This window comes from Nannobrachium achirus (genome assembly GCF_963921795.1).
Source record: "Nannobrachium achirus genome assembly, chromosome: 1".
In the NCBI taxonomy this organism is placed as follows: domain Eukaryota; kingdom Metazoa; phylum Chordata; class Actinopteri; order Myctophiformes; family Myctophidae; genus Nannobrachium; species Nannobrachium achirus.
The window spans coordinates 53,067,735-53,085,761 of record NC_137810.1 but is presented as its reverse complement, the minus strand read 5'-3'; the positions used below and the strand labels follow the sequence as shown (position 1 = coordinate 53,085,761).

The 18,027-nt window shown below is 43.4% G+C and overlaps 1 protein-coding gene across 1 annotated transcript in view; it reads right to left on the bottom strand.

The window, feature by feature from the left end:
* celf5a (cugbp, Elav-like family member 5a) overlaps positions 1 to 15,659 on the bottom strand; it is a gene marked incomplete at its 3' end in the record, with an annotated part of 549,786 nt that extends 534,127 nt beyond the window's left edge. The window contains exon 1 of the mRNA XM_080733698.1: positions 15,440 to 15,659. Within this exon, the coding sequence (XP_080589824.1) occupies positions 15,440 to 15,632 (193 nt within the window). The 5' untranslated portion in view covers positions 15,633 to 15,659. The remainder of the gene's footprint in view (positions 1 to 15,439) is intronic.
* Between the last annotated feature and the right edge of the window lie 2,368 nt (positions 15,660 to 18,027).

The window sequence follows — 18,027 nt, the reverse complement described above, 5'->3', positions numbered from 1 at the left end:
ACCTGGCTTATGCAGACTGTCTGGGTGCTCCATCCCTGCTCTGTCATTAACCCATTTAGGCCTATTGAATGCTTTAACCAGTGAAAAATAGCAGATATACAAGCTCACAGCGCGGCACCGAGTGCCGCGCTTGCAAGCTTGTAGATCTGCTATTTTTTTTTTGAAAAAGTCGTGAAAATGTGTGCAAATCGTTGAATGTATGTATTTTCAAAGCGAACGTTTGTAACTCAAATTTTGCTTCTGGGGGGTCCCTGGAACGAAATATTTTGAGATGGGGGTCCGTGGCCAAATACATATCAGTTTGGGGGTCCTTCACATGAAAAGGTTTGAGAACCACTGACATAGTAGTCGCTCAAGAACAGACTAACTGAGCTCCATTTAAATGAAGAGGACCTTTTCTTTGACGATGGCTAGCCAGATTGCTGACATAGAAACATAGGTTTTTCAAAAAACCTTAGAAAAGATTCAAAAGACACTTATAGAATCGGGTCAAAATTCTAATTTTCACGATTTTTCAAAAATAGCAGATCTACAAGCTCGCTGTGAGCTTGTATATCTGCTATTTTTCATTAGTTAAAGCATAAAATAATGATACACAATATGTGTACCCGTTCTGAACGGGTTAAACCCGGAGCCAGCTCTATAAATAAATGTAGTGGCCCGCATCCCAGATGAGCGAGCTAATTGACACTGTTAATGGATGGGGTTTCACAGCGCTGTAAATAATGTGTAGGTTCTCACTTGCTGCCTCCTGCTAGGCTGCTTCTGGGAGGGCGACGGGAGGAGTGTACCTGCCAAGACTCTTTTCTCTCCAACCACCCCCATTCCTCCTCCCCCAACGAGGGTGTGCTGGGCTGGCCAGGGGGATTTACATAGAAATCAATAGCAAGTTTTCTAAAAGTGCCCCGGTCAAGGTCAGATAACCAACGTGACATGATAAAAGGCAAAGCATCACCTCGCTTATCGTCGTTGTGAGGGTGGAAACCTCGTATCTCCAAAGTTTCAAATGTGTACGTTCTTTCGCAAAGTAAAGCCCTGCTTCATCATACAAGGCTGTCGCACAAAAGTAGTGAAAACAGCAGATCTACAAGCACACAACGCCTCGCGGTGTGAGGCGTTGTGTGCTTGTAGATCGGCTGTTTTCACTAGTTTAAATAATTTTTTTAAATGATAAATGCAAACCGAACGGTTTTGGACAAACAAGGTTTTCACCCGACAACGACATTATACTTGGCATATGTCAATAATGACTGGACAGTGGACACCTGCAGTAGTTGCAAAGCGATCATTTCCAAATAGAGAGCATAGTTTACATTTTATGTGCTCCAAATTGTCAGATTCCATGGGATATTTGCAGCCATCTTGTCCACTTTCAATAGGTGAAAGGCGTTTGAACCCTTTGAGGGGCAGATCAATTGATTGTGGCTGAGCCGCATTTTGTAGAAGATTGGCAGCTGTAAACTGACTGGCAAGGCTACCGAGAGATCGTTTTTTTCAGCCACTTTGATTTTACAAATTGGAAAGATGCCTTTCAAGATAGGGCTTCAAAGAGCTCGGAGCCTGCCAGGGTGAGGTGATTAACAGAAGGATGAGTATTAAGCATACATAGAGAAGAAAAGAATGTCATCTCCCCCCGTCACGCATACACTGCACTCCGTCACGTTGCTCTTTATTTCTTGGGCCACGCCGAGACGAAACTCTAATTGCATGTTTCTCGCAAATTCTTCCAAATAGACTTCTAATGAGTGCTGATAGAGTCTGTCTTCGGTCCTATGCAACACAACGGAGCCAGACATTCTGAACCTATAGACCTTTCACAACTGGTCCGGAAGGGGATGATAATTACCACAGGTGGTCCGATTAACGAGCATGTGCCACATTGTTAGTTGCATTGTTGAACATTTCCCTAGTAACGACGCTCGAAATGTGGTGTTCTGTTGAAGCCTGGCAACCAGCACTGTGAGATGGAGAGAGTGGGTGAGAGCAAGAAGGAAAAACACAGATGGGGGGAGAAGGGGATTTGAATTAGGGGGTGGGCGATATGGTGATAAATATCGTGGAGACGATACAAGGTCTCCATGATTATGCCTTTTCAGAGATATCATATATATTGTGATGCAATGAGGGAGCCTTATTGAAAATCCTGTTGAATTGTTAATACAGAGATTCATTGCAGAATCCATTTAAACCTGCATTTTGGTCTAAATCAGTAGTTCTCAAACCTTAAAATGTCAAGGTCTCCCATTAGCTCTGACAGTATACAAATGAAACCAAATGGACCCGTAAGGGTACATACTTGTAAGGGTAAATTTTAGACCTCCCAAAAGGAACCCAGAGAGTCCCTGGACCCCACTTTGAGGACCGATTTTTCTTTTAGTTTTTGTTACCTTGTAGGTGGTTGTTGTATTGTTAAGTAACTTGAAAAGATAGCCATAAAACCAACATGAAAAAGAATCATGATACGATCGTGTATCGTGATACAGCTTGGGAAGATATCGTGAAATTTTATTTTTCCATATCGCCCACCCCTAATTTGAATTGAGAAAGAGATGGGGAAAAAAGATGTGAGTAAAGGTAAACATTGACGCAGAAGTGAAGAGAGAAAGATGGAAAAAGCAGCCATATATAGATATGAGAATCCATCAGCCACTAATTAAGAGCCGTTTTTTATTAGGCCAGATGTATCATTGAGCCAATAGAAGGGAAGGGTGCCATGTTGGATTTCACTGTGACGTCCATAAACTAAAAAACAACGTCAGTCATCACATTTAATCGCCAAGAAAGATGCACACACACACACCCCACACATATTTCATCCCTCTCCAATCCACAACATGCAATTATGTTGTGTCCCAAAATATGCAGTGTGATGCATCTTCAGCATAAAAGCCCCTGGACAGTTTTCGGCAGAAGAGTCTGCCTCTCATCACAGAGTACGGGGGCCTTTTAGTGCAGTTGTCAGTGCTACTATGGGCGACATTAAGTGCCACTCCTCATAGTGGACATGATGGGTGGCTGAGTGGATGAAGAAGGGATGGAGTTGAAAGGGGAAGAAAGCAGGAGGTCAGGCGGAGAGGACTCTACGTTCGCCTACAGATGCTCATCCTGCTCTGCCAATCATGCCCCCCCCCCCTCCCTCCTTCTCTGCCTTCTCTGCACAGCATGGGATCAGTCTTTGGGGGAAGGCTGGCAGGCAATCAGTGATGTCATGCCAGCTAGCACAGCGATGGCAGCTTAACCTATTTTCGGAAATACCACAGAACTGCTATTTATAACCGTGCTGAGCAGCGTACATCTCCACACATCCCTTACGGACCTGAGTATTCATAGACGTTTTTCCATCCCACTATGTGTCTCTTTTCATCTGACCAAAGACTGTTAAATATTCATATTCATTATTTAGGACACGGGGGGTATTTTAACCATGATGTTATCGATTATTATCGTCGTTACAGACCCTATATAGCCGACAACAAATCATAATAGCTGCTATTAACACCAGATTACATTTGTTATAATAATAAGCGTTGATAGCAACAACAACAAAAAGCAATGTATGACAGCCTAGCGGTGGTACGTAAGTGTAGCAGCAGCTTTACAGCAGCACTGGTCTTAGTAGTTGTATTAGTCGTATTTGTCCTGAAGTGAGAGTATTACTAGAGGGATTTTCTTGTATCAGCGGCTTCAGCTCGGGGGTGATTATGTTATACATCTGCCAAACTTGCCCTCCGCTACCCCGCGCCACCCTTCCACTTCCAATCCCTTTGTTTTCCTGGCCTCTCCTCGCGCCTGCTGGTGCCCAAGCAGCTCTCAACCTGTCAGTGGATTCCTGCAATGTCCTGAGCTCCCGCTCTGCCGCCACTCTGCTCTCCCAGAGTGCCCTGGGATAAAAGAAACCATTTGTTTCTGCATCTCTGACAAACACTTAAACCCATTTAGACCTAGAATTATTGAATGCTTTAACCAGTGAAAAATAGCAGATATACAAGCTCGTAGATCTGCTATTTTTGAAAAAGTCGTGAAGATGTGTGCAAATCTTTGAATATATGTATTTTCAAAGCGAACGTTTGTAACTCAAATTTTGCTTCTGGGTGGTCCCTGGAAATAGATATTTTGAAATGGGGGTCCGTGGCCAAATAAATATCATTTTGGGGGTCCTTCACATGAAAAGGTTTGAGCACCACTGACATGGTAGTCTCTCAAGAACAGACTAACTGAGCTCCAGTTAAGTGAAAAGGACCTTTTCTTTGACGATGGCTGGCCAGATTGCTGACATAGAAACATAGGGTTTTCAAGACACTTATAGACACTTATAGACACTTATAGAATCGGGTAAAAATTCTCATTTTCACGATTTTTCAAAAAATAGCAGATCTACAAGCTCGCAGCGCGGCACTCGGTGCCGCGCTGTGAGCTTGTATATCTGCTATTTTTCAATAGTCAAAGCATAAAATAATGAAACACAAAATACCCGTTCTAAATGGGTTAATCTTTTCCCCTCCGCTTATCCGTCCCTCCGTCTGTCCGTCCCGTCCGTCCCGTCCGTCCCTTCCGTCCATCCATCCTTCCATTTGTTCCCATGCAGCCCGACAGTGTGTCGGTCTGTCATTTGCCTCGTGGACCCGCTGCGTACGTACGTGTGCCAAGTGCACTCCAATCCCTCTCTGTCACATTGTTCTAAAGTGACAGCACGGCAAACTCGCTCGCACTCTCATTTGTTCTTGAGGGGCTCTCTCTCTCTCTCTTTTCTCTCCCTCTCCGGTGGTGGAAAAAGGTACTCACATATTTTACTTAAAGCTATACTGTGTAAGTTGCTCAACTAGTGGTCTGTAGCAGTATAGCAAACCGCGGTCGCGTCTGCTTTTTTCGGCCGTTTTTCGCCGCGGACCGGGCTTTCAGACCACCGCGTCCGCCTCGCCGAGACAAATCCATAGTGGTCTTTCATGTCCCTCTACGAGCAGCGGTTGGGGAGTTACATGCTAGACTTCTAGACCAGCGTAAACAAAGCTGTTGAAGCAAGCTATTTCCTGAAAAGATACACTATAATTGGCCGGTAGTGTATCATGTGTGTATGATCTGCGATGTGATTGGCCAACGTATACACAACGTATACAGATGATGCAGATTACGTCATTTTGCCGCGAAATTCTACCCCCCTCACGGCTCATAGAAAACATATAAAGAGAAGGCTTCAGAAGCTGAAAATAACGGAGTGGGTGTTCTAAAACTTTAGCGATTTAACAGTTAGGACAATTTTAAGATTTGTTTTATAAAACAAGTTACATGGTATAACTTTAAGTAAAAGTATCAATACTGTAATGTAGAGGTACTCTGTTACAAGTAAAAGTCCGGAATTAGAAATGTACGTGAGTAAAAGGGTTAAATCGTTGGCATCAAAATGTACAGTACTTAAAGCACCAAAAGTAAAAACGTCTTTTCTTTTTTGAAAATAGCAGATCTACAAACTCACAAGTTGTGAGCTTGTAGATCGGCTATTTTCAAACAGCCAAGGTATAAGAATAGGGCTAAAGTGGTCTGTGTATGTTTTATAATATTAATAATGTATACCTGCAAAGTAACCAGTAACTAAAGTTTTCAAATAAATGTAGCGGAGTAAAAGTACAATATTTGGATCTGAGACGTTGTGGAGTAGAAGTAAAAGTATTGGAAACACTCATAAGTATACAAATACCTCAAAATTAGTAGTACAGTACTTGAGTAAACGTACTTAGTTACTTTACACTAGGGCTGTCACGATATGACATTTTACATGACGATTAATTGTCACTCAAATAATTAGCGATTAACGATTACTGACATATTTGACAACTTACTACTTAAAACATAACATTGATAGTGGAAATAGCCGATCTACAAGCTCACAACGCGTCGCGATGCGACGCGTTGTGAGCTTGTAGATCTGCTATTTCCACTATTTCTGACATTTTTCAACATTCACGATCATGACGATTATGACAAGATAATTGCGATAATGTCAAATAATCACGATTAGACGATTATGTAATAATTGCGACAGCCCTACTTTACACATCCACCGATCTGCACTGCATGTACACACAGCTCACACACCTGCATCAAGGGCCATTTGGTATTCAGAGAGACTGTGACGGCTCGACTAAGCAGTGATTTTTTCATGTATTTTCCAGGGGTCAAAAACATGGCGAGTGCCTCAAAGACTACAGCAGCACTACACAAGGCAAGACAAATAACGTATTATTTTCCGGGGGCTTGTACAAGGCTTTATCGCATGAGTTCCCCCTGAACCGTTTCAAAATGGAGAGGGATTATCAAAAAAACATTACATTAAAATCTCCTCTCTCTCTCTCGTTATTTCATTTTCCCCTCTAAAATGAATCTGTGCCCAGCCAGGCTCAAACACAACATTAAAGAGCACGGGGTAGTGCTCATAGAAACTCACAGCCCCCCCCCCCCCCCCTTCTCTTCCCCTCCTCCTCCTTCTCCCACTCTCTGTATCTCTCCCTTCCCTGCCTTTATATATTTCCTCTCTCCTCTTTTCTCCTTCTCCCTCTTTTAAAATGGTACATTCTGCTTTGTAGGCAATGGCACTCTGCTAAGCCCACCATACAAAATAGATAGGCTTCTATCCCTCTATTTAGACCAAGGGAATAGCCGTGACCTTTGTGCAACAATGAGAAGGTGGTGTGTCTCCACAGACCGTACCTTTCCAGAAGAAATGTGACCTGCAACTTACAAAGAATATTTCAAACCAAAATTCTGTCACTAAGCCAGGAGCTGTTCTTCGGTGACCTAAATTATTTCTATTTTGAAGATGGGGGGGAGTGCATTTTTAAATATATACAGTATATATTTTTTGTCTTCAATCTGGCAGTGCAGTAATGATAGGCACAAAATAAAGCCAACTAAAAAAATCAATTCAAAGCTACTTACTTTGCTCTTGAGAAAGTAATTCTAACATCAAGGGAGTTTGTAGTGTGTGCCACAAAAAAAATGGTAATCAACTTATGTACAATTATTTTTGGTCCATGACATGCCCCACATACTGGAGTAAATTCAGCCACATTAAATAATACCCATATGTACAATTAGGCAAAGTGCATCTGAAAAAGCATTAAGCGCTATCTTTTTTTCATCCTGCCATTTCGTGATACAGTATGGATTGAGCTCCGTGATGAATTGTGAATGTAATAATAACCATTCAAAATGGCATTAAACCAGCAAAACCTTTGACAGGCAACCCACAGTCACGGCACGGGTACATCTAATCTGTCAAGACAGATTCTGCCTTTAGCAGAACCCGTCAGCACCACTGCCCTAAACACGTAATGTAGGAGTAAACACAGGAGTAGGGATGGGACGATAGGCGATAATATCGTTTATCGTGATCAAAAACACTCACGATAATCGTATCGTGGAGATTTAATTTATCGTGATATCGTCCTCCGTCATGCACTGGGATCAATTCACCTTTTATTTGCCGAGCTGCATATCCGGTACCACTTAAACCATCTATAATCGGTAAAAGGTACTTAGGTAATATACGTACTTGATACAGTCTTTTTTCACTCTCAAATGTCTTTGCCAAAAAATAGCCGATCTACAAGCTCACAACGCGTCGCGGCGCGTTGTGAGCTTGTAGATCTGCAATTTTTGGGCAAATGTCCCCCCCCCCAAGATAATGGATTTTGATTATCGCGATAATATCGTAAATCGCGATTTCTTTTGTCACAACAATCACGATGTGACATTTTCATATCGTCCCAACACTACACAGAAGCATCCGGGAGGAAGAGGACTAAGAAAGGGGAGGAGCCAAACCAAGTTCCTGTTTCTGCACAAAAAACTGAGGTGGTGCCCGCAGAGGCAAAACCAAAAGACTAGCTTTTTTTATTTGCTCCCCTTTTCTTTACCGAATGGGTTCCATGATTGCAGTATAGTATATCTAACCTTCACCAAACCCCGAAATGAAACTAGCCTCTGTTGAGTTGTATGCACTATGCAGGGAACATTCATTCAGTGTACATCATGGAGCTGTAAGTTTGACAGCCAAAGAAAGTATCTCAACCATAAAGCTGATCTACAGTACACCGTATAGTTTTCTTGCAAACCTCCTATCTCTCTATCACGCGCGCGCACGTCGCTATCTCTGTTCCTCCTTTAGGCAACCTTGGAGTTCAAGTATATTCCGTAAAGGTCATGGAATAAGAGCTTTCCAACATACCAAGAACACACTGTACTGTAACACGCGGTAATGAATGTTACATTGGTGCAGAAAATCAATCCATCTGAAAGGCTCTCTCTCAGGCATGAAAAAGGGGGGGGGGGGGGAGCGGGCGAAAAGTATAGACGGGTTGAAAGCCAGGTGAACGTTTGGTGTGTGGACACTAGCCCCCAGTGGAGGAAGACTGTGTCGACAGCACGGATGGCCACTTTCCTCGGCAAAGAGAGAGGAGGCGAGGAGAGAACACTCCTCATCCTGAAGTCAAGGCCCATAGCGCCTGTCAGAACCAGTTGAGCTGCTGCATCTTTTATGAGGAAAGCACTGTTGCTTATTACAATATTTACAGACATTTAAAGGGCTGTGAAGCAAACGCTGATATTGCATTAGTCTGGCCTGGTGGCCTTCAACCACAAGCCCCAGACAGAAGACAACATTATTATTCTCTATTCTTCCAAATCATTTGACAAGACTACACGGAGACAGACAATTAATGTAATAGTGAGTTTACAGGAACGATTTGATGCCAAGGCGTAAGAAGGGGAAGAGGGAAAAAAGGAGCCTGTGCTTTTCTGTCGGCTGACATTGAGAGCTTCGTCTGTTCTTGTGGTTTCATCAAATGGCCTAATTTCATTGATAGCCAATCAAGCCAGACTGTGCACCACCTGCTGAGACGTCCAAGCTAAATAAAAGGATCCTTCAATAAACTGCTGTCAGTCTATGGTTGTGGGTATCTATCAACGCAATGCTGCGTGTTTGTTTGTGTGCGTGTCTACACGAGCCTGCCTGTGTGTGTGTGTGTGTGTGTGTGTGTGTGTGTGTGTGTGTGTGTGTGTGTGTGTGTGTGTGTGTGTGTATGCGCACGCATGCGTGCCTGCGTGCGTGCGTGCTATCCACACTCTCCTATACGACTCTGTTTATGGTCTGTAAGTGAATTTGCTCCCATCTGTTTCCTCAGGGGGGATGCTGTCCTACAACTCTCGTGGTCTCAGATGCGTTCCGTATGAGCCCATTCGCCACGGAGACACACTCCCACTCTCATATCTGTGATGTGTATGAAAGAGGTGCGTGTGAAAGAGAGGGGAAACTAGAGGATGGGGCAAACAAAAGATTCCCAGATTAGTTCAGTCAACACGACGGCCATTCAAGCATAATCCTCTATAGGGACACTCTCTGGTCCCCTATTAATACTATCTCATATTGGTGTGACGTGCGCCGCATGTAGACTTCCCTTCTCACTTTTCAATCTGTCCCTCCGTCTTTCCACCTTCTCCCTCATTTCATTTGCAAGGACGACCCACCGACAGATAGAGATAGACCCATATCCGTTAGGGAAAAATAAAAAAAAATAAAAAACTTGAATAAATATTTCATTAGATTATTCCATGATTTAATGTGCTTCTGCTTGGCTGAGGTCTATGGCAATATCTCTGGTCCATTTATAAATGCATTAACACAGTGATCCCCCGACACTAGCTTAATATTGATACTGGCTGCCTCCGCCAGCAGATGGAAGCAGCGTGGGGTTTGTATTGCCTCGTCTGTCCGTCCACTGTGCTGAATCATTCCTGCTACACACACCTTCGCTGTCCTCGCCTCTCTCTCCCTCTCTAACTCAAGGCGTGTAAATGGACCCATAAGGTTCACCTCGATTCCTCTCAGAGTTAAATTAACAGTCAGTATTTTCCTGTGTGGCTTTGTGACATTTTCTTGAAATTGTATTGTTTTTTTTTCCCCCCCTCCAATCTGTCACTACGAAATCCATGCAGTTATATTAAGGAGCAAACAAACAAACCATTTCTTCAGCCATCTTTAGCCACTGAACTGCACAGAGAAACGAAACGGCAGCTGCCTGCTTTTCATGTTTACGTCCAATTTTCTTGAAGCGAGACTGTCAGCTAGCCAGTAATTCCAGAAACCCGGAATAAAAATAACCTTCAAACAGCCCTTTGTACAATGAAGAAAATACCATTTACAGAACGAAGCCTCGGTCATGTGTATGTGTACGTGCAAGCACATGCACATGCGTGTGCTCGTGCATGCTTGCGCGTACATGTATGTGTATGTGCACACTGTGAATTCTGCACATGTGCTGTCAGTGAAAGCTAATTAGAAGCAAAGGGAGAAGTTTTCACAGCCAGTGATAAATTCAACATCAGGAAATCCTCCACCTATTAATACCAATTGGGCGACAATAATTGGCAGGCCATCGACGGCGTGGGCAGAATTAATCATTTGAAGAAGAAGACTAGACTGCATTTTTAATTGGCGGAGGCAGCCACTGTTTAGGGAGGCAACCAGCTGATCACCCAGGAGACTGCTGCTTCAGACAATGCACATTTGCTAATCCTCTTGAGTCAAGTTATTATGGCCACGCATTATTATCACGCTTTACAAACTAATTCCATGTTTTCCCTCATGGATTACAGTTGGGGGGGGGGGGGATCAGTTGTATAAGGAAAGAGTAAAGAATAAACAAACACAAACATAGCTGGAATACTGTGAAATGAAAATCAGAAATCAAATGACAGAAAAACAGTAGTTGGTCTAATTACCCATAAGGCTTATGTGTGCGTGCGTGCGTGCGTGCGTGCGTGTATGTGCGTGCACGTGCGCATGCGTGTCTGGTTGACTGTGTCTCCATCTTCCAAATTATGAATCCAGTAGGGCCATGCTTATAATCCATTTAGCTTAATAAGGGAATTGACAGAAAAATAACCAAATAAAATAATTAAAAAAACTACAGCCATGTTGACCTTTGTTAATTGTTTGTCTGGGGATGATTAATATTCTAAGATAATTCATTCAACTGAACAAGATTTTCTAAACCAGTTTGAAATGTACAAATAAGACTAAATTAGATTCACTTGTGAAGGATAAGAGTAACAACCTGGGATGTTTATCATAGGTAATCACATCTATTTGTGTTCAGGAAAGATAACCCAATCTCTTAGATTATTCGAAGTGACGTGGCATTATTACTTCATGTAATTCAAAGTAACTACAAGATTCTTGTCATTCTTGATTCTGGTCATTAAAATGGGTCATGATGATAAAAGAAACATCACATTAAAAGGTTTTCTCAACATAACGCCACTGACGCGTGTTAATTGTAGTTCAGGAGTAAACAATCGCAATGTGGGAAAATGTCTGATGATTTTGATGAGGATTATTATTATAATATAGAGAAGTAACGAATGTGAAACACAATCCATGCTTACAAATCAATATACTAAATACTTTTATATATCATATTTCCTGTCCTAACTGAGTCAGCCATTTGATTCACACAGAAATATTTCAGCTGTAGAATAAAAACATACAAACAGCCATCCCAAGTCACAGTCTCTCTCTCTCCAAAAAGAAAGCCTCCTAGTGCTACACACAGTATAATCGTCGGTGTTCATGTATCCATTTGTAACTCAGAGAGTGTACAAACGTGACCAAACAGATCCATTCGGTTACATTTGTACACCATCGTTGTTAAATTACACTAAGGATTTCACAATGCAATGTTCAGGCTCGGATTTCGGTGTTCTCACACAGTGATAGGTCGAACAGTAACTACTGCAATGATTATGCAATGCAGAGCAATAATATTTTACAACACACACTGTAAGGCATTGACGCATGCAGACACACACACACACACACACACGCTCGCACACAGTAATTTCAAATGAATAGGCTGCTGCTGAAGAATGTTTTTCTATTTACTTTCAATAAAAAAAACTCTAGATTCAATGGTAGTCTCACAGAGTTATCAATCATATTATACAGAAAGGTTTTTCTTTTTAGCTCAACATAGATTACTCCAGTTTAATTAGTCAACATCTCCCTTGAAGGCTCAATATGTTATTAGTTTTTATGATTAATATTGAGCTTGAGCTAATAAATCTGTGCATCCATCACGGGACGTCCTTGCATACTAATGGTCAACAAAAGGATGAATTAAAAATCTATTTTTTGATCCCTTGTCGACAACAGAAACACACTTCATAATAACGCGTTGTGGACAACCTCTGTAACAGGGGATTACGTTAGTAGGAGAGTGAGCCTACGTGTCAGCCAAAGACATGATACTGTGATAATATCACATGTCACACAAGTGGCATTTACATGACTGTCACTGATTGTCATGTTTCCTCTGTGAATGTCAATCCAATAAAACTCTTATCTTATATACTGTAGCTGCCAAACGCACATCGACTTCCACCCGCACCAGGAGAGTGACACGTAAAGATGAATAAATAAATAAACGAACGTTGGGGATCGGCCTAGCCCTATGTTTAAGAGGAGGGATGGGTTTTACATTAAAGACTGAAAGACTATGTTGTTATTTGCATCTTATAACTGAAAAGAATAACATTACACTATTACCTTTTGACACATAAGTGTTAAAGGATGTGTTCAAGGAATCGTGCTCACATTGCCATGATGCCATCTATGTAATGTTAGGCTACTGCGAGCAATTATAGTGATCTAATGTTGTGTCTATATTTACTGTTAAATTATGCTAATGAGGCAGATGATTTTCGTCTCCATCACGATTGTGAAAGCCTTTGAGCGGTTGCCTCTTTGGTGCGTCTTACCATGGCTTTAAAATGTAGCTGTAGGATTATCATGGGGTCGTGGTCTTTGGGCTATCCAACTTGAGTAGGCCAGGGGTTTTCAAAGTGGGTGACGGGGCACCCTGGGGTGCCGCGACGGCAGTTCAGGGGTGCCGCGCAGGGCTGTATTAACCATTGGGCCGGTAGGGCCGTTGCCAGGGGCCCTTGGCTTTCAGGAGCCCTTGGGGGAACTGGGCCGCGTGGTCATTGACAACTTACTAAAATTAAATGTATATGTTAATTCAAAATCAAATGTGTGGGCCCCTCCTCTGTTGTATACAGGTGCTTTCTTGGCCCACAGATGATCATCAAGGCTTAAAATCCGAGCTGGGTAGTGCGTGTTGGTAGGGAGGGGGGGTTATGGTGGGGGCTGGGGGGCCCCTAAAAAATTATAGGCCAGGGGCCCTCGTGGGGGTTAATCCGTCCATGGTGCCGCGAGATCATTTGATAATATTTGGAATTTATTTGGACATTTTTGAAAATATATTTAGTATAATTTTAAACTTGAAGTACAAAGTTATTTTCAGTCACTTTTAACCAAAATGGCTATTATCTCAACGTTTTCCTTGGTAAAGCAAAGCCCTGCTTCATCATACAAGACGGTCGCACAAAACTACAAAACTAGTTTTAGTACATTTTATAGATGATAAATACAAAACGAACGGTTTTGGACATACAAGGTTTCCACCTGACAACGACGATATGCTATAAATATAAGGTGCTGGGAGTAAAAAGTATAATGTAGGGGTGCCTCGGATTTAAAAAATATTCATGGGGTGCCCTGAGACAAAGAAGTTTGGGAACCCCTGGAGTGGGCTATATGCCCCCCAGCATGTGATGTGGGTTTGCAGACACAAGCTGATCAAATGTTGTGAGACACTACATGGCTAAGAGATATGGGTAGGAAAAGGTGTTTGAATAATATAAGCAGCTCAATGTTGATCTAATAGTGTGGCGCTATTGTATTGTCATGATTTGATTTTATGGCGATGATGATGATCTGACTGACTGTTATTATGGGGGGGGGGCCTTGAATTGTAAAGCGATGTTACGTCATCACCTGGGATGCAGAATAGGAGGCTACACAGGATATTCTGAAATAGCAACTTATGGCAATGGTTCTCAAAGTGGGGTCCGGGGACCCCCAGGGGTCCTTGAGAGAGTTCCAGGGGGTCCCCAGCTAAATCATGGATAGGAAACAAATGGACCCTTATTGGTCTGTAACTCAGAGAGTGTAGGCTACAAATGGAACCAAATGGGTCCATTTGGTTCCATTTGTACACTCTCAGCTAAATTAACACTGATTTTCAGAGATAGAAATGCCATTAAATGGGGGGTCCGTATGTCAAACTGGGGGTCCTTCAACTTAAAATGGATGGGAATCACTGCTAGAGCCATGATCTTCTCTTATGGGGGGGTCCCTGGCATACCTTTTCAAATGGGGGTCCGCAGGCTAATAATAATCATCAATTTGGGGGTCCTTGATACGAAAAAGTTTGAGAAGCACTGTATTAGCCTAGTGAGATGTGTATTGTATCCGTCTCTCCCACGAGCCTTCCATTTTAGCGGCGCAGCATCACTGTGCTGGCGTCGTGGCGACGACGTCCGCGTCCGTCATCTTGTGACAGTTTTCGCGTCCCTATGTTGAGACGCTGTGGTAGGCTATGGGCATTGATTTGCTTGTCTACTGGTTTGCGAGCAGCCCTTTCCGTCCACACTTGATGGTTAAAGAAAGCATGAGGATGAATAAATGATGCCCGCCCCCCCTCCGCAAAAAGATGGGATGGATGGAGCTTTAAAAATGCATCCTTTCTGAGCGCCTCTGATCTGCCCCACTTCTGAGAGGCGCGCAAAGAAAACACCGATTCAATCCAACAATATCGACAACGGTGAACGCGATTCGGACGCATATTGCCCCGCCGTTAAACAATTAGTAAACAAAAATAACTCAAATATTCCGTATGATATTTCTAAAATATGATATTTCATATAATAATATGGACGCACGCTGGAGGTATAGGCTCTATCGATATTAGCCTATTATTCTTTTTATAGAAATACTACGCTCTCACCTCGTGAAATGCAAGGAAACTTGCATTTTGCCTTTCAAAAACAAACGCGTTATGGACCACTACGCACGTTATTATAGCCTAGCTGGATAGGACTCGAAAACAATGCACGCACAATTCTGAATCTCTTTAAAAAAAAGACTCCACGTCTGACAATGTTATATAAGGATATGCTACGCAATTACAGCATGAATTAAAGAAAGCGTGGCAAACACAGCCAGCCAGGGCTTTGAGGGGGGAAATAAACACACAACTCCGTGAGTGTACAAATGGCACCAAATGGACCCGCGAGGGTCCATTTGGTGCCATTTGCACACTCTCAGAGTTATGGTGTGGAGGCGCAATTAAAAACGTTTGGAGAACCACCGGTTAACCGATATGAAACGGTTCCGATCAATGTTGGACCCGGTTCGATCTCTCCGGTTCCGAATCCCAACCCTATGTAAACTCATTATAGGCGATTATTATTAGGCAAATAGGCCTCGCAGCGGTGCCAATAGAGGAGGAGGGGGGAGTGGGACACACACACACGCACACGTTACCTTTGTGCATGCCGGTGTATCGGTCCTTGAGCACTGTCAGTTCGTGGATCTTCCCAAACTGCTCGAACAGGGGCTTCAGGTCCTTCTCCTCCAAGTTCCGCGGTATCTGCCCGATAAACAGCTTGATGGCATCCTGGTCTTTCATGTTGTTGCCGCTCTCCGGATGAATGGAAATGGATTCTGACCCGTTCATGGGTTTCGGGAGCTGTGTGATCTGAGGGTACTGTTGTTGGAGGAGGTGGTGGTGCTGATGGTGGTGGGGGATCAGGAGTAGTGGCTGCTGCTGCTGCTGTGGTGGAGGTGGTGGGTGGTGGTGGAGGAGCTGGTGGAGGTGGTGGTGGTGGTGGTGGTGGGTGAGGGTCGGTACGGGCTGCACCCCCGGTCCGGTGGTGAAAACCAGGTCGGAGTGAGTGGTGGTGTGGTCGTGGTGCTGCTGCTGATGTGGATGCTGCTGCTGCTGCCTTCTTGTTTCAGTCTGAGTGAATCTGGCCATTCTGAGCTGAGAGCAGAGTGGATAATAATGACAACACTACGCGCACACACACACACACCACACGTACACACACACACTGTGAGAGGGAGGAGAGGAGAGGCAAGCACTCAGCTGGAAACCAGGCTGACTTTCTATCCGACACACACACACACACACACACACACACACAACACACACAGATACACACACAACACACAGTCACATGTATACACACGCACGCGCACGTACAACACACACACACGGCGCACACACGCTGTACGAGAAGAGGAGAGGGGAGGGGCAGGGGGGGTTGGGTCGTGCCAGAATAGAAAGCGTGAAGGAGCAAAAATATTCGCTGCTCTGGAGCGCCACCCGCAGTCACTTGTGTGTAGTGCAGCATGTTCAGAGAGTTGTCCGTGTCTTTTGCACATGAGGCCTAAAACTGTGTATTTTAAATTAGAAATGGGAGTTTTCCGTTTTTTTTGCTGTGGATAGCATATTAATATTATCACAGTTAATCACAGAAGCAGCTATATTGGTCAAACAGTATTGCTGAGCCAACACATTTTAGATCTTTGAATGATTTGACATATAGCTAGGCTAATTATTCCCACCTGCTGCTCGGGGGACCACCGTCCTCTTCGTTTCAGAGTAGGCTAATATCCTTAACTTAATTCTATACTAAAAGAAGTAAGGAGTCCGTGCTGGAGAACTGGTGAGTTAATAAACAAAAATATATTCCACAAAACACGTGAACAGCCAGGTTTCTATCTTCAGTGTCATCAGTAAACAAAAAGTATCACTTCTTCTCTGTATCATGCCGCATGCGTATCCACGCTTCTCTACCTGAACATCAAGTAAACAACAGCACCAAGCGCATCCCATAATACACCTCTGCAGCCCGCCAACTACTTAAAGGCACATACCCCCTGGCCCTGCATATAGCATAGGGTTACAAGGCCTACAATTAAAAACAAAAAGCAGTAGCCTAAATATTCTTTAATCACATTCACACCTATCCTGAAGTGAGCTGTGCTCTTTATGGTGTCCTCCCTATGTTCCCCAGGTTCTATGTTCCCCACAGGTTAAAATTCACCAGGTTAACATTCACCAGCGTTGACAGGTTAATTAGCATTTCACCAGGTTAGCATTCACCAGCATCAGCAGGTTAGCATTTCACCAGGTTAGCATTCGCCAGTGTTAGTTTTACTGAGGTTAGGTTAAGGTTAGGTTTAGGTGGTTAGTGGGGAACTGGGGAACATAGAACCTATACGGTCCCCTATTTATGAGTTAATTTCATTAAAGGTGATACACCATGCATTTAAAAAGTAGTTATGTCATATTGTTTATGTCCCAAAAACGTTTTTCACAAGGTTTGAGGCTAAATTACCACTCCTAAATAGAGAGCCTCTCTCATTTTTGAATGGCTCTCAGAGCATTTTCAGCTGCAGTACCACCTTTGGCCTGAACTGCGCCACATCCCCCCTCCCCCCCCCCCCCCCCCCCCCAAAATCCTTTTGGAAAAAAAAAATGTTTTTGAAAGATTTTTTATTTTATTTTTTTTGTTTTTGTTTGTGATGACGTCACAATCGGCAGATGACGTCACAATCGGCAGCAAATCTGGACAGCCTGTTTTGAGAACCCGTGGGATACTTTTAACCTTCGCCTTCTCAAAACCAGAGAAAGACACAACGGTCAGAAATGGGACTTAGTGAGGATAGAAGGTGCTAGTGGGACCCCAAAAAAAGGTTTTAAAATAGGAAAAGTGAAATTTCATGGTGTATCACCTTTAAGCATGCAAAGCTTGGTCAATTATGTGACCCTGGTTGTACAGCTAACTTTGAGCGCTTTGTGTCAAGATGATGCAGGCCACGCTTCAGAGCCCGGACATTTTTGGGGGCCCGGACAAAGCCAGATGTTGGAGCTTAGCTCCTTCCAGGACCGCCATGCACCTTGCAACTAACAACTTATAAAGTCAGCTTGTGATGCTGAAATCACTGGTCCCTCCCCTGACCCGTCTTTCACTGCGTTCACATAGGAGTCAGTCAGGAGAAGTGGTGCGAATTCTGACTTTCAGTGGAGTTCTCTGGCCCTCAGAGTCAGACAGACCAGCATT